Genomic DNA, 25,724 nt, shown 5'->3' on the forward strand with positions numbered 1-25,724 from the left:
TGTACTAATGATGCTTGGTTTATCAAGCACCACTAAAGTGACCTATTGATTCAGACATGCCACCAGATGGCACTCTATGAGCAGTTTTTAACACATTTGTATGTATGATAATGCCTTAATTTTTAAATACTTTTATTTTAATTTTATTCTTGGGAGGAAACCGAAACCCAGTTGCTGACAGAGTCTGTGTTTGGCAATACAAAGCAATAGAAATAGTTTTACAGTAACACTAAAAGTAGCAGAGCAAAATGTATTTTTCGTGTTCATTTAATGTTTTGCACTCTGTTGTTGAAGTTTCAGTTTAGTGGTGCAAATAAAATTGATGTTTTTGTTCCCAGTATGTGAACATCTGGCCTGAAAATGCCCTTTTCAAAATCCATAAATCTTTGATCTTGATTCTTCATTCCATTTAAATTTGTTTAGAAACAGAACATCTACAAACAGATTGCCGCACTCTCCCTGTTTTTGAGATTTATGAATATGCTGCTATATTTGGGATTGACAGACAAACCACTAATCCCCCATAATCCCACAGGGTTGCCCTTGCCAAAGCATTCCCTGACCGAAAGGCTATTTGGAGCTTTATATATATATATATATATATATATATATATATATATATATACATATACATATACATATACATATATATAAAATACCCAAAACAGAACATACACATTAGGCATAGGCTCTGCTTGATTTATGTTCAGAAGTTCACTCTTAAAAATAAAGGGTCTTTATGGTCGTCATTGATGGTTCCAGGAAGAACCTTTAACATTAATGGAAACTTTCCATCCTTTATCTTAACTAAAAATATATATATTTTAAGAACTGAAAGGTTTTTTTTTGTCAAACCAAAAATGAAAACCACATTTTGGTACCTTTTATTTTTAAGAGTGTTTTTGTTATTTTTTCTTACATTCAACCTCTTTCATGTCTAATATGTATATTTATGTTCCTGTTCCAATTGATGTTTACATAATTTTGGGTTTAATGGACCACATATCATCAACAAGCAACCAACAGGCCTTTATTATTTGTATAATAATTTACATTAACATGTTATTTATTAAAATCATGTCACATTGTGTTTATGAAATGTTTTTTTATTTTATTCAAAATTAATTGTTAGATAGCGTATTCAAATATCACAAACTCACTTAAAAAATGTAGTTCAGATATTAGGCCTACACTCTCACTTTAAAAAGTGAGTTTGTAATATTTGTTTGTATTGTCGATTATTTTCTCATCCAAATGTTTTCCCTTGCCTCGTCGTAGAAGACCGATGTAATGGATGGCTTACACTGAATATGTCAAATCATGAGTGAGGCGTCTCAATCTGACACAGTGTCCAAGTTCTGCCTTTGACCTTTTGGTCCTGTACTGGATGAAGCGCAGTTTATCCTTGTTTTGCCGATCAAGAGGCTTTTTGCGGCATTTCAGGCTTGTTGAGATGTTTAGGAGGGATTTTCTCTTTGTGACCGGCGTCACACACACCCATATGTTAGAAGATTAAGAGTTTTGGCTGTGAGGATATGCAATAATAGCAGCAAATAGTAATGGTGCACTTTCAGCAGGTTCCCAAATAAGTCTCAAAGCATGCTGGGTATGTTCTTAATGTGGTTTCCCGCTCTGTTACAGATGGGCCCTGCAGAGGTTGTGTTCAGGTGGGCGTCTGGTATCGTGGGCTCTTCCTCCGTGAGACACAAGTTCACAGCGTTGTAGGAGTGAAGTCAGCTATACAGCCAGGAGGAGGAGATGAAATTAGAAGCGTTGTGAGTTTTCCCTTTTTTTCACGAGCACAAGCTTTCACGAAATATGAGTTTCTGATCACAGACTTCTTATGAAACATTGGCTCTATTCCAAAACTCAGTTAGGTAATTCACAACTCAAAGGCATCACAAGAGGCATACAATTAATTCTTTACAGAGAAGACAATCCCAGAATGCATCACTAGCTCAGTAAATAAATAATAATTCTTGTGAAAATTAGTCAGATTATTTATGCACAGCACAGGCACCAAATAATCATATTATTTATATGTATGTGTATAGTGCTCTGATCTTCTATCAAGAGGTGATGTGTCAGTGGAGTCAAAAGCCCATGTTGTAGGTGATTTTGCACATTCGCCACCAGGGGGCGTAATTCACAATATTTTGTACAGTGGTGTATCCAACTTTAAATTTAAAGTCCCCTGTAGTCAATCATTTTATCCCTTAAAACTCATCTTTGATCACCAAAATGGTATATTTAACCATTTTTTGCTTGAAAAAAAATCTTCATGCCTTAAAATAGCTTGAATGTAACTCTACACCTTTGCCTCATTTAGTATACGCGGTTCTATGAATATGCAAATGAGCCCCGCCTCCACTCACTCACAGCAGCTCAGAGATCCACTCGTTGACGATCACACGTTGATCTGATTGGATTGTTTTTGGTTCACTGCAGTTTTAAGGAGAAAATACTCAGTGTTGACTTATGAATTTACACATGGTTTGTCTTAAAGCATATTAAAAACAGTTACAGTGTTACAATTATTTCCCATTACATAGTGGATGAAGCTTAAAAACTCTAGAGTTATTGTAATAAAGTTTTAGGGGATAAGGGGATTGTTATGACTTTGATTGAGATCCCCTCCATAAAAGTGTATGGGCTTTTTATGATTTTTAATCTTATTTTTTAGGAAAAGTTAGATCAGTTTGAAAAGTCATAACAACCCGAGTCAGAACAGTGTGAAGGTCTGAGCCGAGTTTGATGCTGTTTCAATTTTGGCTCAGAAGAAGAGGTTTAAATAGTAGATAACTAACTAGATAGCTAACTAATAAAATGAGAGAACACACTAATTTGTATAAATAAAAAACAGCAGTATTTAAATATTTTGATACAAATGACACGCAAATGTGGGCAGCGAATCAAATTGGTGAATCGTTTTAAACGAACTGATTCGGTACTTTGAATCAGACCTCCGAACGCTCCTTGTGAGAGATTATAGGAAAACATGTTTTTTGTTATTATTTTAGTGGAAAGCGTGTATTATTTACCTCAGCTGACTTAACACAGGCTACATATAACACAACAGCGGTGTAGTAGCACTACTTATTTTAAAGATAAAAAAACGCTCTTTGGAAAATTACACAATTTTTCTTTCATGCTTCGGAAAATAGAGTTACATTCGTTCTAGCATCTGCAGGGTTTCCGATACAAGATTGAAACTAACTTCAGGAAACGTGAGAAAGATACCCGAGGGAGTCTCTCGTGACAGTGAGGTAAATAGAGACTGTGAGGGTAAATAGTTCTGTCTCTTTAAGTTGGTGTCAAAGCCGATTAGCGCTGATCTCGGTCGTGATTCTGTTGTACCGTCTGCTCACTCTATCTATTTTTTGTTTTACGTCCCTGCGCGCAGTTTAAACCATATTTTTAATAATATTTGTTGACTCTTTTACTGTATTTTCGCTTTTTTTTTCTACACGCGCACTCTTTTATACAGCTGTGCGTAATTACGCGTTGCGCGCGTCTGGAATCTCCTTTACGCGCTTTTGGCTGGACTTTAGATCATCATCTCTGGCTGCTGTGTGTGAGGATGATGATGATAATGGGCTCAGTGTGACAATCAGGGCTTTAAGATGCAGAAAAGCGTGCGTTATAATGAAGGACACGCGCTCTTTCTATCCATGGTCGCGCGTAAAGAGGGAATTAAACGTGGGTTCTTGAGTAAAAAAGCCGCAGAAAACAACCGCTGGAACGAGAAGTACTTCGCGCTTTACCAGAACGTGCTGTTCTACTTTGACAACGAGCAGAGCACCAGACCATCTGGGATTTACTTGCTGGAGGGATGCTCCTGCGAGAGGATTCCGGCTCCAAAAGTGTCCACCGTTGGGAAAGAGAGCTCAGATAAACAGCAGGTATGATCTGACCTCACATTCACTCTACATCTCATCTACTGTGGTCTAATTACTCGGGTTTACGATTAAAGCCACATTTGTGGTGTGAATGTGCCAGCTGGGAGGAAGTTGGGTTCTACACACACCACGTGTTTGTGTCTGTTTATCAGTGTTTGTGTCATTGGACACAGTTGTCAGTTTTTAATATAATGAAAGTTTCAAGGTCTTTTTAAAAAAAATATATATATAAGTCAGCTTTTGTATAGACTCAAATTATATGAAATATAAATGTGTTTTGAGGACAAAAAACAAAACAAAATATAGCCTACAGTAAGTGTGGTTTTATCGTGTTCAACAAATGTTCCATAAACAGAATGAAAATAGAATGTTAGTTTGAAGGGCTGATTTAAAAAAAACTAAATCTTTGTTTAAAAAATATAATAATAAAAAAACAAGAACTTGAAGGGCACAATTCACAAAAAATATTCAATTTTAAACTAGATTTGTGAAACCAAAAACACAAAACCACTGCTCCAGTTACTCTAAACAGTCCATTCCATTTTGCAAACTTTATGGTAACGTTACTTTTGAATGTTCTCTGAAGTGTTAACATTTAAATAATTACAGTTGGAAGAACCAGGGTTATCATTGTCGAAAACTATTAAAAACATTTATGTTAATTTATGGAAATGACACCCCAGGGTAAAAAAAAAAGCCAAGTTGTCATATCATACTTACTACGTTGATTGGTTAGAATTGCAAACTTTTTTTTTTGTATTACAAGTTTTCTGAAATGTTTGTTTGTATGTTTAAATATGCAAACGAGGCATTATCTAATTAAATATGCACTCATTTGCACTCATTATATATGAACAAACCTCTCTGTTAAAACCTTCAGAATATAGATAGGAATAAAACTGTAAAGTTGAGTGTATAAACTGAAGTGGAGATTTCTGACTTAAACTCATTTTGAGAAAACGGCCTTTAAAGATATGCAGTGTAATTGAAATCTACAGACGCACATATATGAAGTGCTACAGTATAAATAAAAGATCCACTTAAAAGTGCATTTTGGATGTTTTCTTTCCACTAGTCTGAAAAAACACTATGGAAATGAATCTAAAAATTGACAGATGCATGAAAACACAATGTTTTTGCCTGTAGTGTCTCACCTTAAATGTACAAATATTGGTTGAAAAACTTAAAACTAATTGAAAATTAGAAATGTTGCCTCTGCAATAAACTGAAATAAGTGTGAGTTGAAGGACTAAATTATTCACTGGAAATGAATAAAAACTAACTAACTAAAAAAAATTAATAAAATGACGAAAGCACATAAGAATGCTAGCCTTCCTCATGTGACAACTAGCCCCGGACTTTCCTATGTGTTGGTGTAAAGATGTTAAAACCAACAATAACAGCCCATATATTGCAATTAAATATGTTAAATGAGTCTGTGCACTGATGTTACACTTCAAATTTGTATTTTATACATGCATTTTTGACTTCTTAGTTCTTCATCAGAAAAAATGAAATACAATGAAATATCACTGGTCCAAAATACAATAATATTAGTGTACAGACATGGAAGTTTCTACAGTTAATAAGCAATTTTTAGTTATGCTCAGCTCTAAAACATTTCATTGTATAGAAATCGGTGAGTGCAATCTTTATTAGTCTCAAACTGGTTTCTTGAGAAAGTCATTAGTTCACCGATATTTGGCTATTTAGACATTTTGAGCATCAGCTAATAACTGCATGCTTGGCTGATTAACAAAGGTTTCTTCCCTTTCTGTAAATATTGCATATTTGTGCTGTTATCATATTGTATTATATTTGTATATTGATATTATATTGGAGATCCCTCCCTAATCACTGAAAAGTCCTGGGAATTCACTGATAAAGGGGTGTGGGATTTAATATTTTAAGATATTTTCCAGGCCTAAAAACAAGCATGCACATAGATGAATATGCGCTGCGGTCGCTGCTGGTGTTAAGCAGCATCTTGCAGATTAAACACTCATCTTCTGCATATGAAGCAGATATATTCTGATCCCGGGACCACACTCATCAGCACGACGCGTTCTGTCCCCATGAAAGCCTCAGCCTGAGGTTCCTGACATACTGATGAGCAGGATCTGCCTCAGTTGTGGAGTTTCATGTCATTTCTACTTTTATAACCCAAATTTCACATTCAAATTACCCATTAAAACATAAGGGGTACAATTTATTTATTTCAATCCTAAAATATTTATTTATACGCTTTGATAGTGTACTACCTTTAAATTTGTGCTAATTAAAAAAAATTAAAAATTCATTGTTTTAGTAGCCTACTATATAAAATACTTTTACAGTATACATTAACCGGTAATCGTTTTCACGTGACGTCACACCCTTATGAGGGCAAAACAAGGCTTTACCAGGTTTGTGCTAATGTAGTAAAAGACCAAATTCAATATACACCTTATTAATGAGAAATACAATGTACAGGAAAGCAGATGAACCCAGAATATTATTGCAATACGCACTTTTTTGTTGTTGTTGTTAAATGTTTTTCCATGGAAAACCATTATAAAGAAACCATTTAGCATGTTACGTTCATATTCTGGTCTCATCTGCTCACCTGTTAGTATGAATCCTCAATAAGTTTTAAATTGAAGAATTTGATCTTTTAATATCACTGTTTTAGTACATTTAGGAACTTTAGGTGTTTTTCACGTGAAGTGTTGTTATGATTCCCGCTGTTTTTAGAGACTGAAATACTACAGCAGGTGCTGAATATTAAATCCCAAAACTCGTATTTTGTTCACATATTTTTATTTTTATTCTTTTGAGATGGAAAATTGCAGTTTTATGGATGTTTTGCCTGCCAGGTCTCCACGCCAGTCATGTGACCTAAAACTATGAATTAAGAATAATGACAACTATACAAACAAACTCAAAAGTTAGTTAATTCATCAGTTAAATAAAAGGTGCAACACTCACTCTTGAAGAAAAACGCTTGTACTTTATTAGTTTAAAACAAGTAACGTTTTGGCCAATGTCAAGGCCTTCATCAAACATCAAGAACAAGCATCATATCACACACTGCTTTATACACTCTCACAGTCAGAAACAGCTGTTACTGTAACTGTGGGATTGGCTTTATAGCAAGATTAAGAGGGAAAATGAGAAACATCAATAGAACATACCAAAGTCTATATCCTGATTAAGCTCTTTGGGAAACAATGTATCTAAAGTAAAAATCCATAAAGTTTCTCTGGATTTATGACTCACATCAATTTATCCTCCTGATAGTTGTGAATAACTGTCATGAAAATTCAAGTGTGAATTAGAATTACTATAGCGTAACCATTATACAGTATATATATATATATATATATATACACTCACCGGCCACTTTATTAGGTACCCCATGCTAGTAACGGGTTGGACCCCCTTTTGCCTTCAGAACTGCCTCAATTCTTCGTGGCATAGATTCAACAAGGTGCTGGAAGCATTCCTCAGGGAGTTTGGTCCATATTGACATGATGGCATCACACAGTTGCCGCAGATTTGTCGGCTGCACATCCATGATGCGAATCTCCCGTTCCACCACATCCCAAAGATGCTCTATTGGGTTGAGATCTGGTGACTGTGGAGGCCATTTTAGTACAGTGAACTCATTGTCATGTTCAAGAAACCAATTTGAAATGATTAGAGCTTTGTGACATGGTGGAAGTAGCCATCAGAGGATGGGTACATGGTGGCCATAAAGGGATGGACATGGTCAGAAACAATGCTCAGGTAGGCCGTGGCATTTAAACGATGCCCAATTGGCACTAAGGGGCCTAAAGTGTGCCAGGAAAACATCCCCCACACCATTACACCACCACCACCAGCCTGCACAGTGGTAACAAGGCATGATGGTTCCATGTTCTCATTCTGTTTACGCCAAATTCTGACTCTACCATCTGAATGTCTCAACAGAAATCGAGACTCATCAGACCAGGCAACATTTTTCCAGTCTTCAACTGTTAAATTTTGGTGAGCTCTTGCAAATTGTAGCCTCTTTTTCCTATTTGTAGTGGAGATGAGTGGTACCCGGTGGAGTCTTCTGCTGTTGTAGCCCATCCGCCTCAAGGTTGTGCGTGTTGTGGCTTCACAAATGCTTTGCTGCATACCTCGGTTGTAACGAGTGGTTATTTCAGTCACTGTTGCCCTTCTATCAGCTCGAACCAGTCTGGCCATTCTCCTCTGACCTCTGGCATCAACAAGGCATTTCCGCCCACAGAACTGCCGCTCACTGGATGTTTTTTCTTTTTCGGACCATTCTCTGTAAACCCTAGAGATGGTTGTGCGTGAAAATCCCAGTAGATTAGCAGTTTCTGAAATACTCAGACCAGCCCTTCTGGCACCAACAATCATGCCACGTTCAAAGTCACTCAAATCAACTTTCTTCCCCATACTGATGCTCGGTTTGAACTGCAGGAGATTGTCTTGACCATGTCTACATGCCTAAATGCACTGAGTTGCCGCCATGTGATTGGCTGCTTAGAAATTAAGTGTTAACGAGCAGTTGGACAGGTGTACCTAATAAAGTGGCCGGTGAGTGTATATGTATATATTTCTAGCATTTTTAAAATAATACTGAAAAAAATATGTATTTATGTATACATTTTTCCAGTTAAGGACATCCCCCATAAAAAGAAAAGTGTTGTCATATTTAGCTAAGCAAACCCATATGCACACACAATCTCTTCTGTTATGTTATAGCAGATGTTATCTGCCACCACACACACACACACACACACACACACACACACAGATTATCAGCTGTTGGCTGAAACACGCCCGTGTGTGTGTGGATGCCCTCTGCACCGCCGAATGTTTGACCTCTAAAGTGCAACATGCCTTATTTTTTATTTTTTTTGTGTGTGTAGTATTGTGTAGTTTAGTTTTCTTTTTTCATAATTGCATTATAATATTTGATATGTTTTTGTCTACACCCTGTCTACAGATGATACATTTTTATCTGCACCCTCTTGCACAATTAATTCAGCGCTTTTATCGTTGCCCATCACAAGTTCTTCAACTGCATGTTAAACACAAATGCTGATTGAGTTTTGATTTCTGGGCCAACTCAATTAAACCAGCTTTTGTGATATGCAAACTAACCTGGATATTTATAAAACAGTCATTTATTGATGGAAAAAAATATATTTGGCTTGAAATGGTTGCTTTTAGTTTAGAATAAAATGTATAATTGGTTATAGTAATGTTTTTAATGTGATTCTAAGTAGTTTGCTCATTGGCCGATATTTACTCCCGCTCTCCACTAGTAGGTTTATCTCCCGCTTTGAACATGTACATGATCAAGATTCAGATGCATGTGAAATATGCTTGAAACAAACACCAGTGGCAGTGACTTGTGTTACCATGGAAATGGGGTTTGATGTCATGTTGAAGTGCCACTGTGTTATCAAGCTTGCAGCACTTACACAGGAGTGAGTTCTGTTCCCGTTAAAGTCAACATTACAATGAAAACTCACCCGGTTTATTTGATTGCCCGCTCACTCCCTTGAAATGATCAGCGCAGTGATCAGGTCTGCCGGCCTACACTCAGACTCTTTATATAATTGAATAAACTACTGTTCAAAAGTCTCCTCTGCCCACCAAGGCTGCATTTATTTGACCAAAAATACAGTAGAAACATACATTTTGTGAAACATTATTACATTTTGAATGTATATTTAAATTATATAATTTATTTTACAGTCTTCAGTGTCACATGATCCTTCAGAAATCATTTCTAATTTGCTGCTCAAGAAACATTTCTGATTATTGTCAATCAGTGCTGCTTCATATTTATGTGGAAACCATGATGCATGTTTCTCTTTTCTCAATTCAAAAGAACAGCATTTTTTTGAAATAAAAATATTTTGTTACATTGTAAATGCCTTTACTGTGACTTTTAATTGAATGCATCCTTGTTGAATAAGAGTATAACATTTGTTTTTTTAAAGAAATGTGCGAACGGTAGTGTATATGAATGTTTATGTCATGAAATACACTGTAAAAAAGGGGCTCCCTTCAATTTTTTAAGTACAATCAACTTGAATGTTTAAGTCATTTCAAATTAAATTACATTAAACTGAATTAAAAAATGTGTTGAATTTTGTATAACTTTAAAAAACTATAAATAACTTAAAAACAAAAAAGTTGCTTAACTTATTTTGATGAGAGAAAGCATATGTTGTCATAACTTATTGATCATATAATTGTGCTTTTATACGCATTAATCACTGAAACTCAGTAGTTTTATGTTGTACATTTTATATTTGTGTCGATAGTTTTAAATTGCACTGATTTGATAATATTAATATATTCATCACTATGTAGGAATCAAGCTGCCATTCCCGCCGTTTTTTTAATATTTTTTAAAATATTTAAAAAATAATAATATTAAAATGGGTTGTGAATGCCATTGCATGTTGATTATATGATTTTCTGTATTCTTCCAGATGTAGTCCGTCTGGAAGGAGCGATCCCTGTGAGTCTTGCTGTTTCATGAGCTCACACATGCACACATATGCGAGTGTCCTTTTATTACACAGTGCTGGGTTGCCTTTCTAAGAATAGTAGCCCTTCTGGCAGTGTGTTTCTCTCAGACATGGCTATTTCAATGAAAGTCTTCGGAAGGGCAATCTGTGTACATGCATGCAGAGCTGCTTGAAGAAATTATGCAAACAAGTCAGAAATGAATGTGAAATCTGACCCGTCAAGCATTGTTACTGTAATTGGCCAGAGCAGAAGCGTATGAGTGGGGTTCAGTGGGAGATGATCGTTCTGTGGGTCTGTGAAAGTGAAACAGAATCGGTATTTGTGGGCCGGTCGAGTCTATTGTTGTCTCTCAGTTTAAACAAGGCCTGAGGCTCAGGACAGCGCATTAAAGACATAGGAGAAGCTCTGCCGGTTACATAACCACACACACACACACACACACACACACACACACACACACACACGCACACCAGCCGTGCTTCATGAGAACACAAACGAGCCCTTAAGCGAGCCTACGTCCTATAAAACACTCTCAGTCTCTCGCTCTTTCACTCCATCACTTATATGAGGGTAAACCTGTCAAGAACATGTGCAGGTCAGAAAATAAATAAAAAAAATTCTCTTATAGACGTGATCTATTAAAGTGGCCTATTATGATGACCAACATTTTTTACCTCTACTAGAATAAGTTTTTTTATGCTTGAATGTTCATTATTTTTCTCATATTCTCCATTGGTGCAGCTCCTCTCTTCCCAGTCTGTCAGTAACGCTCTGTTTAGTTCCTGTCTCTATGAAGCCCCTCCTTTTGAAAAGCCCACTGTGCTCTGATTGGTCGGCTGGAGCAGTGTGTTGTGATTGGTCAACCGTTACAAGTGTGTTTGGGAAATGTCCCGCCCCTTAGCATAACCACCAGTTTAACACACTACTAACTCACTCAACCAGGCCCCGCCCCTTTATTCTGCATATGAATTATTTAAATGAGGAATATTGTGACGTGTTCGTTACCGGAAGAAACTCAAGACTACAATGGAGGCGTTTCAGGAGTTCAGAGACACTGACACTGAATAACTCCCTTTTTCATGCTCAAACAGCAACATTACACACTAAAGAAAGCTGAAACTGTTAAAAAGCATAATCGGACCCCATTTAATATTTTTTTCACTGCTTGTTGGCTTGATGTTTTGTTATTTTAGCTTCTTCTTTTCACATGCTGCTTTATGATTTAGGGCAAAATTACTCAGTAACACGTCTACTGTCATTTCCGTTCAACGAGTGCATGCGAGTTCGAGCCGGTGGCCGCTGGAAGCGTCTCTATTTAGGTCAGAACTCTCCTAATGCTGCCCACCGTGGACCAAACGCAATGCTTCACTCTCTGATGTTTCGTTTCTCATCTTTTCCAGCATTACTTCCTGGTGATTTTCGGCCACGATGGGCAGAAACCTCTGGAGCTGCGGACAGAAGAGGACGCTGATTGTAATGAGTGGGTGGAGGCCATTCAGCAGGCCAGGTACAATACAGAGACAAAACACTCTTGAGTCTTTTGAGAACAAAAGTGATTTTGCTGAGCTGGTTATTAGCATGTCACGTAACAGCCTTTTTCTGTAGCAAATGAAAATCACTTGATTGATTCTTCTAGATAGCAATGCACACAGAGACTTTTGCTTCTCTTTGTTTGTATGAGTCTCGAGAGAGAAAATAGGCTACTTGTGTAATTTCACACTCATTTCAATAATGCTACAAACTATGCTCAAATTTGACAAGATATCAACATTTATAATCGAAAGTCACAGATCTCAATATGAACCAAATGATCTGAGCTGCTAAAATTACATCTGTTTTTATTCATCCAAAGGGATTTTAGGAGAAACATCTGAGATGAAGTTGATATTAAATTAAAAATAACTTAAGAACTCAGCTGGTTTTCTTCTGGATTGTGTTTCAAAACAAACCCATGCAAATCGATACATCATATATAGACATGCTGCATGCCATTGTAGCTCTTCTTATATCCGTCAGCCAAATAAATGATTAGTTTGAGGCTTGTCACAGTCGTTCCAAGCAGTTTTTTTCTTTTTTGAAGGGGTTCAAAAGTCTGAAACCACTGAAATTGCATTATTTTCAAATTTTACATTCATTTATTGAAAAATGGTGCTGTATTTTACCAATACATCATTCATCACTTGGTAAATTTGATCAAATCAGACACATGTAACATGGGTAGGTTGTGTGACATACCCTGATTCTCAAAAAACCATAAACATAACTACATAAGGTAAAAGAAAATACGACCCACACTGCATTAATTAAAGGAGCTGTATGTAAGAAATGTATTTCAATTAATCATAAAATGGCCCTGATATGTCACTAGACATTAAGAAATCATGTTAATTTCAAATACTTATATCACTGACAACAGTAGTCCGGCCAGGATATTGTCATTTAAAAAGTGAAGTTGCAGCCCTCAACTGATGTTGATGTTGTCATGTTGTGTTTTGGTCTGATGCTCCACCCTCCACCTATCTACCAATCACGGAGTCAGTAGTGTTGCGGGATCCGGGTTGCCAGCTCTGCTCTAGTTACCACTACTTGGAGCAGACTACGGGATCCTGCAGCCTATCTGGCAACCTCGAGTCAGGAAGGAGGGGGAGGGGATACACCGCTCTACAGTAATTTGAAAGTGATTGCAGTACCAGTTTTGGCCACAATCTTACATACAGCTCCTTTAAGGAGGGTTCATTATGAAATGAGAATAAGCTTTTGTGTACTTGCATAGAGTTTGTTTGTATGAGTCTTTTAAAAGGCTCAAGTGTCTCATTCATTTATTTAGCTCTCAGGTTTTCTCTTTAAAAATGTTTCTAACCAGCTTTGTTGTTCTTCTGTCGCTGGCAGTTATTCAGACCTGATCATAGAGCGGGAAGTTCTCATGCAGAAATACATCCATCTGGTGCAGATCATGGAGACGGAAAAAGTGGCGGCAAATCAACTGCGGACACAACTGGAAGACCAGGATACAGAGATCGAGAGACTGAAGGCAGAGGTCAGTTCATCGTCATACTATTTTCTATTTGAATATATAGTAAAATGTAATTTATTCCTGTGATCAAAGCTGAATTTTCAGCATCATTACTCCAGTCTTCAGTGTCACATGATCCTTCAGAAATCATTCTAATATGATTTGCTGCGTTATCTGTTTATAGGTCGTTGTTCTGAATAAAACGAAAGAGCGAATGTTGCCCTATCAGTCCAATCAAGAGGAAGAAGATCCAGATATCAAGAAAATCAAGAAGGTATATGATTGTCTCCATATATCCATCTCATTTACGCAGTCATTTTTGTTATTGTGTGTAGGGTAAGTGCAGTTACTCGGGCGTCTCCGCGTGTTTTCTCGCAGGTGCAAAGCTTCATGCGTGGTTGGCTGTGCAGAAGGAAGTGGAAGATTATCGTGCAGGACTACATCTGCTCACCTCACGCTGAGAGCATGAGGAAGAGAAACCAGATCGTCTTTAACATGGTGGAAGCTGAGACGGAGTACGTGCTCCAGCTCTCCATCCTGGTCAACTGTTTCCTGAGGCCGCTGAGGATGGCGGCCAGTTCCAAAAAACCACCTATTAGTCATGACGATGTCAGCAGTGTCTTCCTCAATAGGTATATATGCACTTAAAGGGCTCCTGTTATGCTTCTCCTTTCATGCAGTGTGTAATATAGCTCTTTGTGAATGTAAAAGGTCTGCAAAGTTTTAAAGATCAAAGTGTCCGACAAATAAAGTTATTGTCTCCTAAAAGAAAGAATTGATTCTGATCTGCTGAAACGAGTCGTCAGCAATTCCAGTCTCACTCAAACCTACATAACAATGTAACACATTTGCATAATGCCAGCCTATGGTCTTCTTTGGCTGCCCGTGAACAACGTCTACTTTGCCCCGCGCTCAAATACTCTAGTTGTAGCTGAGACTGGATTTGATCTGTGTTGAGTTTGATCTGTGTTGTCAACATGTCAAGAAGACGCTGTTTTCGAATCCACTCTGCATACACTTCAAAATGAGGGCTTGCACTGGTGTTGATATGGAAAAACCTACCGCATCGTTTGTTTCACTGTGTATCAAATGCTGAGGAAGCCTCTGGAGCTGAAATTCAGATATAGAAGTTTTGTTTCCAATGCGTGCTAGACCAATCAAAACAGACTGGGCCATCTGACCAATCAGAGCAGAGTAGACCAATCACAACAGACTGGGCCATCTGACCAATCAGAGCAGAGTAGACCAATCACAACAGACTGGGCCGTCTTACCAATCAGAGCAGAGTAGACCAATCACAACAGACTGAGCCGTCTGACCAATCAGAGCAGAGTAGACCAATCACAACAGACTGGGCCGTCTAACCAATCAGAGCAGAGTAGACCAATCACAACAGACTGGGCCGTCTGACCAATCAGAGCAGAGTAGACCAATCACAACAGACTGGGCCATCTGACCAATCAGAGCAGAGTAGACCAATCACAACAGACTGAGCCGTCTAACCAATCAGAGCAGAGTAGACCAATCACAACAGACTGGACCGTCTGACCAATCAGAGCAGAGTAGACCAATCACAACAGACTGAGCCGTCTAACCAATCAGAGCAGAGTAGACCAATCACAACAGACTGGGCCATCTGACCAATCAGAGCAGAGAAGACCAATCACAACAGACTGGACCATCTGACCAATCAGAGCAGAGTAGACCAATCAAAACAGACTGGGCCATCTGACCAATCAGAGCAGAGTAGACCAATCACAACAGACTGAGCCGTCTGACCAATCAGAGCAGAGTAGACCAATCACAACAGACTGGGCCGTCTAACCAATCAGAGCAGAGTAGACCAATCACAACAGACTGGGCCATCTGACCAATCAGAGCAGAGTAGACCAATCACAACAGACTGGGCCGTCTGACCAATCAGAGCAGAGTAGACCAATCACAACAGACTGGGCCGTCTGACCAATCAGAGCAGAGTAGACCAATCACAACAGACTGAGCCGTCTGACCAATCAGAGCAGAGTAGACCAATCACAACAGACTGGGCCGTCTAACCAATCAGCAGAGTAGACCAATCACAACAGACTGGGCCGTCTGACTAATCAGAGCAGAGTAGACCAATCACAACAGGCTGGGCCATCTGACCAATCAGAGCAGAGTAGACCAATCACAACAGACTGGGCCATCTGACCAATCAGAGCAGAGTAGACCAATCACAACAGACTGGGTCATCTGACTAATCAGTGCAGAGTAGACCAATCACAACAGACTGGGCCATCTGACCAATCAGAGCAGAGTAGACCAATCACAACAGACTGGGTCATCTGACTAATCAGAGCAGAGTAGACCAATCACAACAGGCTGGGCCATCTGACCAATCAGAGCAGTGTAGACCAATCACAACAGACTGAGCCGTCTAACCAATCAGAGCAGAGTAGACCAATCAAAACAGACTGGGCCATCTGACCAATCAGAGCAGAGTAGACCAATCAAAACAGACTGGGCCATCTGACCAATCAGAGCAGAGTAGACCAATCACAACAGACTGGACCGTCTGACCAATCAGAGCAGAGTAGACCAATCACAACAGACTGAGCCGTCTAACCAATCAGAGCAGAGTAGACCAATCAAAACAGACTGGGCCATCTGACCAATCAGAGCAGAGTAGACCAATCACAACAGACTGGGCCGTCTAACCAATCAGAGCAGAGTAGACCAATCACAACAGACTGGGCCGTCTGACCAATCAGAGCAGAGTAGACCAATCACAACAGACTGGGCCATCTGACCAATCAGAGCAGAGTAGACCAATCACAACAGGCTGGGCCATCTGACCAATCAGAGCAGAGTAGACCAATCACAACAGACTGAGCCGTCTAACCAATCAGAGCAGAGTAGACCAATCACAACAGACTGGACCATCTGACCAATCACAGCAGAGTAGACCAATCACAACAGACTGAGCCGTCTGACCAATCAGAGCAGAGTAGACCAATCACAACAGACTGGACCATCTGACCAATCAGAGCAGAGTAGACCAATCACAACAGACTGAGCCGTCTAACCAATCACAGCAGAGTAGACCAATCAAAACAGACTGGGCCATCTGACCAATCAGAGCAGAGTAGACCAATCACAACAGACTGGGCCGTCTTACCAATCAGAGCAGAGTAGACCAATCACAACAGACTGAGCCGTCTGACCAATCAGAGCAGAGTAGACCAATCACAACAGACTGGGCCGTCTGACCAATCAGAGCAGAGTAGACCAATCACAACAGACTGGGCCATCTGACCAATCAGAGCAGAGTAGACCAATCACAACAGACTGGGCCGTCTTACCAATCAGAGCAGAGTAGACCAATCACAACAGACTGGGCCGTCTGACCAATCAGAGCAGAGTAGACCAATCACAACAGACTGGGCCGTCTGACCAATCAGAGCAGAGTAGACAAATCACAACAGACTGAGCCGTCTGACCAATCAGAGCAGAGTAGACCAATCACAACAGACTGGGCCGTCTAACCAATCAGCAGAGTAGACCAATCACAACAGACTGGGCCGTCTGACTAATCAGAGCAGAGTAGACCAATCACAACAGACTGGACCGTCTGACCAATCAGAGCAGAGTAGACCAATCACGACAGACTGGGCCATCTGACCAATCAGAGCAGAGTAGACCAATCACAACAGACTGGGCCGCCTGACCAATCAGAGCAGAGCAGACCAATCACAACAGACTGGGTCATCTGACCAATCAGAGCAGAGCAGACCAATCACAACAGACTGGGTCATCTGACCAATCAGAGCAGAGTAGACCAATCACAACAGACTGGGCCGTCTGACCAATCAGAGCAGAGTAGACCAATCACAACAGACTGGGCCATCTGACCAATCAGAGCAGAGTAGACCAATCACAACAGACTGAGCCGTCTAACCAATCAGAGCAGAGTAGACCAATCACAACAGACTGGGTCATCTGACTAATCAGAGCAGAGTAGACCAATCACAACAGACTGAGCCGTCTAACCAATCAGAGCAGAGTAGACCAATCACAACAGACTGGGTCATCTGACTAATCAGAGCAGAGTAGACCAATCACAACAGACTGGGCCATCTGACCAATCAGAGCAGAGTAGACCAATCACAACAGACTGAGCCGTCTGACCAATCAGAGCAGAGTAGACCAATCACAACAGACTGGGCCATCTGACCAATCAGAGCAGAGTAGACCAATCACGACAGACTGGGCCGTCTGACCAATCAGAGCAGAGTAGACCAATCAAAACAGACTGGGCCATCTGACCAATCAGAGCAGAGTAGACCAATCACAACAGACTGGACCGTCTGACCAATCAGAGCAGAGTAGACCAATCACAACAGACTGGACCATCTGACCAATCAGAGCAGAGTAGACCAATCACAACAGACTGGGCCGTCTAACCAATCAGAGCAGAGTAGACCAATCAAAACAGACTGGACCGTCTGACCAATCAGAGCAGAGTAGACCAATCACAACAGACTGGACCGTCTGACCAATCAGAGCAGAGTAGACCAATCACGACAGACTGGGCCATCTGACCAATCAGAGCAGAGTAGACCAATCACAACAGACTGGGCCGCCTGACCAATCAGAGCAGAGCAGACCAATCACGACAGACTGGGCCATCTGACCAATCAGAGCAGAGTAGACCAATCACAACAGACTGGGTCATCTGACCAATCAGAGCAGAGCAGACCAATCACGACAGACTGGGCCATCTGACCAATCAGAGCAGAGTAGACCAATCACAACAGACTGGGTCATCTGACCAATCAGAGCAGAGCAGACCAATCACAACAGACTGGGTCATCTGACCAATCAGAGCAGAGTAGACCAATCACAACAGACTGGGTCATCTGACTAATCAGAGCAGAGTAGACCAATCACAACAGACTGAGCCGTCTGACCAATCAGAGCAGAGTAGACCAATCACAACAGACTGGGCCGTCTAACCAATCAGAGCAGAGTAGACCAATCACAACAGACTGGGCCGTCTGACCAATCAGAGCAGAGTAGACCAATCACAACAGACTGGGCCATCTGACCAATCAGAGCAGAGTAGACCAATCACAACAGACTGGGCCGTCTTACCAATCAGAGCAGAGTAGACCAATCACAACAGACTGGGCCGTCTGACCAATCAGAGCAGAGTAGACCAATCACAACAGACTGGGCCGTCTGACCAATCAGAGCAGAGTAGACAAATCACAACAGACTGAGCCGTCTGACCAATCAGAGCAGAGTAGACCAATCACAACAGACTGGGCCGTCTAACCAATCAGCAGAGTAGACCAATCACAACAGACTGGGCCGTCTGACTAATCAGAGCAGAGTAGACCAATCACAACAGACTGGACCGTCTGACCAATCAGAGCAGAGTAGACCAATCACGACAGACTGGGCCATCTGACCAATCAGAGCAGAGTAGACCAATCACAACAGACTGGGCCGCCTGACCAATCAGAGCAGAGCAGACCAATCACAACAGACTGGGTCATCTGACCAATCAGAGCAGAGCAGACCAATCACAACAGACTGGGTCATCTGACCAATCAGAGCAGAGTAGACCAATCACAACAGACTGGGCCGTCTGACCAATCAGAGCAGAGTAGACCAATCACAACAGACTGGGCCATCTGACCAATCAGAGCAGAGTAGACCAATCACAACAGACTGAGCCGTCTAACCAATCAGAGCAGAGTAGACCAATCACAACAGACTGGGTCATCTGACTAATCAGAGCAGAGTAGACCAATCACAACAGACTGAGCCGTCTAACCAATCAGAGCAGAGTAGACCAATCACAACAGACTGGGTCATCTGACTAATCAGAGCAGAGTAGACCAATCACAACAGACTGGGCCATCTGACCAATCAGAGCAGAGTAGACCAATCACAACAGACTGAGCCGTCTGACCAATCAGAGCAGAGTAGACCAATCACAACAGACTGGGCCATCTGACCAATCAGAGCAGAGTAGACCAATCACGACAGACTGGGCCGTCTGACCAATCAGAGCAGAGTAGACCAATCAAAACAGACTGGGCCATCTGACCAATCAGAGCAGAGTAGACCAATCACAACAGACTGGACCGTCTGACCAATCAGAGCAGAGTAGACCAATCACAACAGACTGGACCATCTGACCAATCAGAGCAGAGTAGACCAATCACAACAGACTGGGCCGTCTAACCAATCAGAGCAGAGTAGACCAATCAAAACAGACTGGACCGTCTGACCAATCAGAGCAGAGTAGACCAATCACAACAGACTGGACCGTCTGACCAATCAGAGCAGAGTAGACCAATCACGACAGACTGGGCCATCTGACCAATCAGAGCAGAGTAGACCAATCACAACAGACTGGGCCGCCTGACCAATCAGAGCAGAGCAGACCAATCACGACAGACTGGGCCATCTGACCAATCAGAGCAGAGTAGACCAATCACAACAGACTGGGTCATCTGACCAATCAGAGCAGAGCAGACCAATCACGACAGACTGGGCCATCTGACTAATCAGAGCAGAGTAGACCAATCACAACAGACTGGGTCATCTGACCAATCAGAGCAGAGTAGACCAATCACAACAGACTGGGTCATCTGACCAATCAGAGCAGAGCAGACCAATCACAACAGACTGGGTCATCTGACCAATCAGAGCAGAGTAGACCAATCACAACAGACTGAGGCATCTGACCAATCAGAGCAGAGTAGTTTTGCAGAACGGCAGGCAATGTATGAGTAAACCTTGGATGCATGTAAACCTGTTGTAGGAATATTTAAAATAGCATAACAGGGCCACTTTAAAACAATTCAACAGTTCTTTATTTCAAATTTTGGCACACTGTTGAGCACATCAATGTTATTAATGCTACTGTTTTGAAAGTAACATATCTGTTTTGAAACTGATGCACCATGCATTTCTCTTCTTTGTTTTTTCTTTATCGGTAAGTGAGACGATAATGTTTCTCCATGAGATATTCCACCAAGGCTTGAAGGCTCGGATAGCCAACTGGCCAACCTTAGTTTTAGGTGAGTTTGTTCAAGCTGCATATTTTTTTTTATTCAATTAAAATTGAATTATTTTTTATTATTTTTTATTGTCAGACACAACCATAGTACGACATGCAGTGAAGCGCTTCTCGACTCTCCACACATAGAATAAAAATTAGCAATAACCAAAAAAAAAAAAAAAAAAATTACTGTCATATTTTGTTTGGCTGAGACAAAAATAAATTTGTTATTTGACTTTCTTCCAGTGGCCATGACCATTTATATATCACAGTTTTCTCTGACAAATTTCACATATATAAATATATATATAATGAAAATGTCTAAAAACCAAACTGTCATGTTTCAGCTGATCTCTTCGACATCTTGCTGCCAATGCTGAACATTTATCAGGAGTTTGTGCGAAACCATCAGTACAGTTTGCAGGTTCTGGCCAACTGTAAACAGAACCGGGACTTTGACAAGCTCCTGAAGCAGTATGAAGCAAACGCTGCCTGTGAGGGCCGAATGCTGGAAACCTTCCTCACCTACCCCATGTTTCAGGTCGACCTTTGACCTTTCAGCAGTGTGCCAGCTAACAAACAGTAGTAGCTCTAGAGTATTGCATGTTGCATTTCTTTTAACCGTGGTTGATTGTGTAAAAATGAGTGTTTTAATTGTTGATTATTACCTTTATTATTAGATCCCACGATACATCATCACCCTTCACGAGCTTCTCGCACACACGCCTCATGAACATGTCGAGCGCAGGAGTCTGGAATTTGCCAAATCCAAACTTGAGGAACTGTCCAAGTGAGTAAAAGCTTTAAAAGAAATCTAAAAAAGGGTATAATATTCATTTTATTATATTTTATTACTATTCAATTTATTATTGTTTATTATCTTCAGATCAGTGTATGGACCTTTAAATGTTCTTTAAAGCACCAGATTATAGAACTAGAGAATTAAACGTTCTTTATGGCGTTCTTCTATTTTGCTTCAAACTGTAAAAAAGCACCAGTAAGATTCTAAATGTTCTAAATTCTAACAAAAAAAAAAAATTCAAATTGAAATGATACAAAATAAAAATAAACATGTATTATAAAAACATTTTTTTTATTTAAAAATACAAATTATTTTTTTAAATAAATATGTATTATTTATTTTACAATAATATTCTTTTTTAAATTATATATTTTTCTATAATATTTTGTTCTTTTCTAATTTATATATGTGTAAAATGATAAAAAAAAATATTTGTTTTAAAATAATTAACATATATATCATCTACTAAATTCTATTTGTAATGTTATTCTAACATGAAACTCTGATATCAAAAAGCCCCATCAGTTTCCTCTATGGAAAAAGTGATTCTTTTAAATGCAAACTGGGCTTTTGAATTTCATTTTTAACATTCATGTGACCACACTTGACTTGCTTCAATATCGTCCAATTCACATTTACATTGCCAAACACCTAACTTTATAAATAGATTTAAAATGTATAATATATATATGTAATATATATATTGAGATGTGTTTGCATGTTTCTCCTCAGAATGATGCATGATGAAGTGAGTGACACAGAAAACATCCGCAAGAACCTCGCGATCGAGCGAATGATCGTGGAGGGCTGTGATATTCTGCTGGACACCAGTCAGACGTTTATACGGCAGGGTGAGGCAGTGCATTATGGGTGTGAGCCGAGATGTCTTGATTTCAGGACACATCCTTTTCAAATAACTAATTTCTACCCCTAATCCTCTATGAGTGATTTCCATCCTGTGTGTTCTGCTGTTCATTGCTAGTGCCGGCTCTACCAGCGGAGCCATAGTAACTGTTCCTTTATTTATTTGAAACAATAAATAAAGGATTGTTTTATTTTTATTTTTTAATATTTTTTAATATTTTTTAATATTTTTTAATATTTTTTAGTATTTTTTAAATATTTTTTAAATACTTATAAATATATATATTATATTATATATAATAAAAAAAAAAATATATATATATATATATATATATTAAATAACAATAAAACATTTTTTTAAAATAAATATGTATTATTTATTTATTTTTAAATAAGTATTTAAAAAATATTGAAATGTTTACAAAAAAATATGCAAAAATATGTATATATATTTTTTTAAATGTAAATAAATATGTATTATTTATGTATTTAGAATTTCTATTCCTTATTTAAAAAATTAATATATATATATATATAAATGTATTGTGCAAAAATACTATTTTAGTTGAAATAAAAATACAATATTTGTTTAAAATAAATATGTAGTATTTATTTAAAAGTACAAAGAAATGTATACAAAACACTATATACAAAAATATTTATTTTATATTAATATTCTTTATTTAAGAATATAATATTTTTAATTGTTTTAAAATAAATTTCTTTTTTTTATAAATATGGATTAATTTAAAATAATTTAAATTAATATAATATATACTATAATATAATACTATAATATAATATAATATATTTAAATTAATATAATATATTATAATAAAACATTATTAAAAAATAATACACATATAACAATATATGTATTTAAAAAAATATAAATGTATTCATTTTAAAATAAAAAATCGATTTATTTCAAATACATATGTATTATTTATTTATTTTAAATGAATGTTTTTCTTTATTTATATTAAAAGTTGAACAGCTTAGCTGCAGTCAGTCACTAGTTTTGTATGAATATCAGTGTATGCTTGTTTCAGCTCCACCCGAACACTGATCTCATTCAGCGCTGCTCCCCACTGACAGGACGGTGTGAATGTGCTCTAATTAAACCGAATGTGCCATTTTAGTTCATCATGTCTCGTAGAGAAGCTTTTCTCGATGAGACAGCGCTGCCCTCTCTCCCTGAAACGCTGTCTTTAATGTTCTCCTTCCGCTCGGTAAAGAGTGTGTGATTGTGTGTTTCCTGTAGGCTCTCTGATTCAGCTGCCCTCTGTGGAGAAGGGTAAACTGAGTAAGGTGCGTCTGGGCTCGCTGTCGCTCAGGAAAGAAGCTGAACGCCAGTGTTTTCTGTTCACTAAACACTTCCTCATCTGCACACGTACATCCGGCGGCAAACTGCACCTGCTCAAAGTGAGTCTGAACAGCTTAGCAATTTAAAGACTCAAAGTGAATATCTTAGATAAAGTTCACCCTAAAATATTCTCATCTCATTTAATCACCCTCATGTTGTTCCTATCCCAAATATTTTCTTATTTAGTCTGTCCATCTTCATTGAAAAGATCAATTCAGGGTGAACTATAACTGTACCCAGGGCTTGACATTAACTTTTTTGCTCTCCAACCACTGTGACTAGTGGTTTTCCAAAGTTACTAGCCACTCAGCACTTTCACTGGCCACAATTTTGACATCGATACCATGGTAAAAAAAAACTGCCATATAGATATTTAGCAGCAGGAATATTAGGTTACTGTCACTTTAAGACCCGACGCACGGATCCATTATACTGTTACTGTGCGTTCACACCGGACGCGAATAGCGCGTCAAATTCGCGCCTGACTGTACTCGCACTGTACTCCCTCTTTTAATGCACCTTAGACATTGCACATAAAAAAAAAAAAAAAAAAAAAAAAAAATTAGGAAAAGATAGGGACTGATGAGATGTGGGGGAAGGTTATCTTATATCTTATATCATCTTTTATTTTGTGCAGGATTGACAATGGCAATTGTTACATAGGAGGTAGGATGGAAATAAAAATCGACCAACACAATATTGGCAGTGTGGTGGTAGTGGGGAGTAGGGTGGTGATGGTAATGACAATGGTAATAGATAATAAATGGTTACTTTGTTTACGCATACACACACATACACATACACATACCCACACTCACACCCGCTCACATACACACTTAGATCAAACACTTAAATCACTTTTATGTCACTTCTGGAATTATGGATTTACAAGATTGCTCACTGCTGCACTATGTTGGTTTGTATGTATGTTTGACTGTAAAAAAAAAAAAAAAAAAAAAAAGGTGACGAGTTGTTTTCCCTTGTTGCTTGTTGTTGTAACCCCTGTTTTGGATTTGTCCTTGGATGTTTCCCTCTGTGTTCCTGGTTTCTGGTTATGTTTATATTTATTTTGTGGTTTTGTTTCTTTGGACTTAAAAGACCTTTGTTAAAAAACATTTATTAAAAACCTTTGCACTTCAAAAAAAAAAAAAAAAAATCGCGCCTGACGCGTCTAGTTATACGCTTGACCACTTTGTGTTAATTCGCGTGTCAATGGAGAAATTGACGCGGATAAAAACAAAAGTTTGAAGCGAAATTTACGCGTGTCAGAGGCGAAATCCGGAGGCGAAAGTTTTGAAACCCGTTGGCGGCCATCTTTTTAGATGTTTATCAAGCATTAGCATTAGCATTATTCGAGAGAGTCACCGCTCGTATATGCTCTGGAGAGCAGAAACGTCTCTGAATACTTGCGTAACCTATGTTCTCTGAATAGGGAACGAGACGCTGCGGGAAAGCGCAGTGGGATATTCTCTGAATGTGCCGATTGTCTGAAGCCTTATAGAATCACGCCAATTCATTGGCTGATGGCGTCCGCGCGATTTGGCTCCGCCCCGATGCTCTTACGTCGCATCATTACATATTCACGCGCGCGCCATCTGCTCCTCAGATTTCTCTGCCGAAAAGAAACTGTCAGCAGCGCGAGGAGCTTGGCCGCTAACGCAGCGTCTCGTTCCCTATTCAGAGAACATAGGTTACACAAGTAACCAGAGACGTTCTCTTTCATAGGTTCACTCAACGCTGCGGAAAGCGCAGTGGGAACGGACTACCAAACTCGCCAAGCTAGAGCGCTTTCATAACTGGTAGATAAAAGAGACAACGACCGAAATGAGTTCAAACAGAAAGAACCTGGGAACCCGGGGTCATGTCAAGATCCAAGCTATAGAACCTTACAAAAGTGTGCGGAGAGGACCAGCCTGCCGCAACACAAATATCCTCCAAAAGTGCTCCTCTGAAAAGAGCTTGAGAAGATGCTACACTTCTGGTGGAATGTGCTTTAATGCTAAGAGGTGAAGGCAAGCCACGCACCCCGTAAGCCAACGAGATAGCCTCTGTGACCCAGTGAGAAATCCTCTGCTTTGATGCAGCAAGCCCACGGCGGCTAGCACCGAAGCAAACCAGAAGCTGGTTAGATTTCCTCCAACCGCCTGAGCGGTCTACATATATCTTAAGTGAACGAACTGGGCAGAGCAAGTTAAGCT

At 39.3% G+C, this 25,724-nt stretch overlaps 1 protein-coding gene across 2 annotated transcripts in view; it reads left to right on the forward strand.

The window, feature by feature from the left end:
- Positions 1-3,233: 3,233 nt before the first annotated feature.
- The window catches only part of rasgrf2a (Ras protein-specific guanine nucleotide-releasing factor 2a), a 56,914-nt gene continuing 34,423 nt past the window's right edge, over positions 3,234-25,724 (forward strand). For both annotated transcript variants that reach the window (XM_056240719.1, XM_056240720.1), the window contains exons 1-10: positions 3,234-3,902; positions 11,825-11,931; positions 13,314-13,461; positions 13,622-13,711; positions 13,816-14,069; positions 20,434-20,513; positions 20,842-21,035; positions 21,175-21,284; positions 22,029-22,147; positions 23,425-23,585. In XM_056240719.1, the coding sequence (XP_056096694.1) occupies positions 3,624-3,902; positions 11,825-11,931; positions 13,314-13,461; positions 13,622-13,711; positions 13,816-14,069; positions 20,434-20,513; positions 20,842-21,035; positions 21,175-21,284; positions 22,029-22,147; positions 23,425-23,585 (1,542 nt within the window). In that variant the 5' untranslated portion in view covers positions 3,234-3,623. The remainder of the gene's footprint in view (positions 3,903-11,824; positions 11,932-13,313; positions 13,462-13,621; positions 13,712-13,815; positions 14,070-20,433; positions 20,514-20,841; positions 21,036-21,174; positions 21,285-22,028; positions 22,148-23,424; positions 23,586-25,724) is intronic.

The sequence above is a fragment of the Rhinichthys klamathensis genome, unplaced genomic scaffold, assembly GCF_029890125.1.
Source record: "Rhinichthys klamathensis goyatoka isolate OS25496 unplaced genomic scaffold, OSU_Roscu_1.1 h1tg000606l_1, whole genome shotgun sequence".
NCBI lineage: Eukaryota > Metazoa > Chordata > Actinopteri > Cypriniformes > Leuciscidae > Rhinichthys > Rhinichthys klamathensis.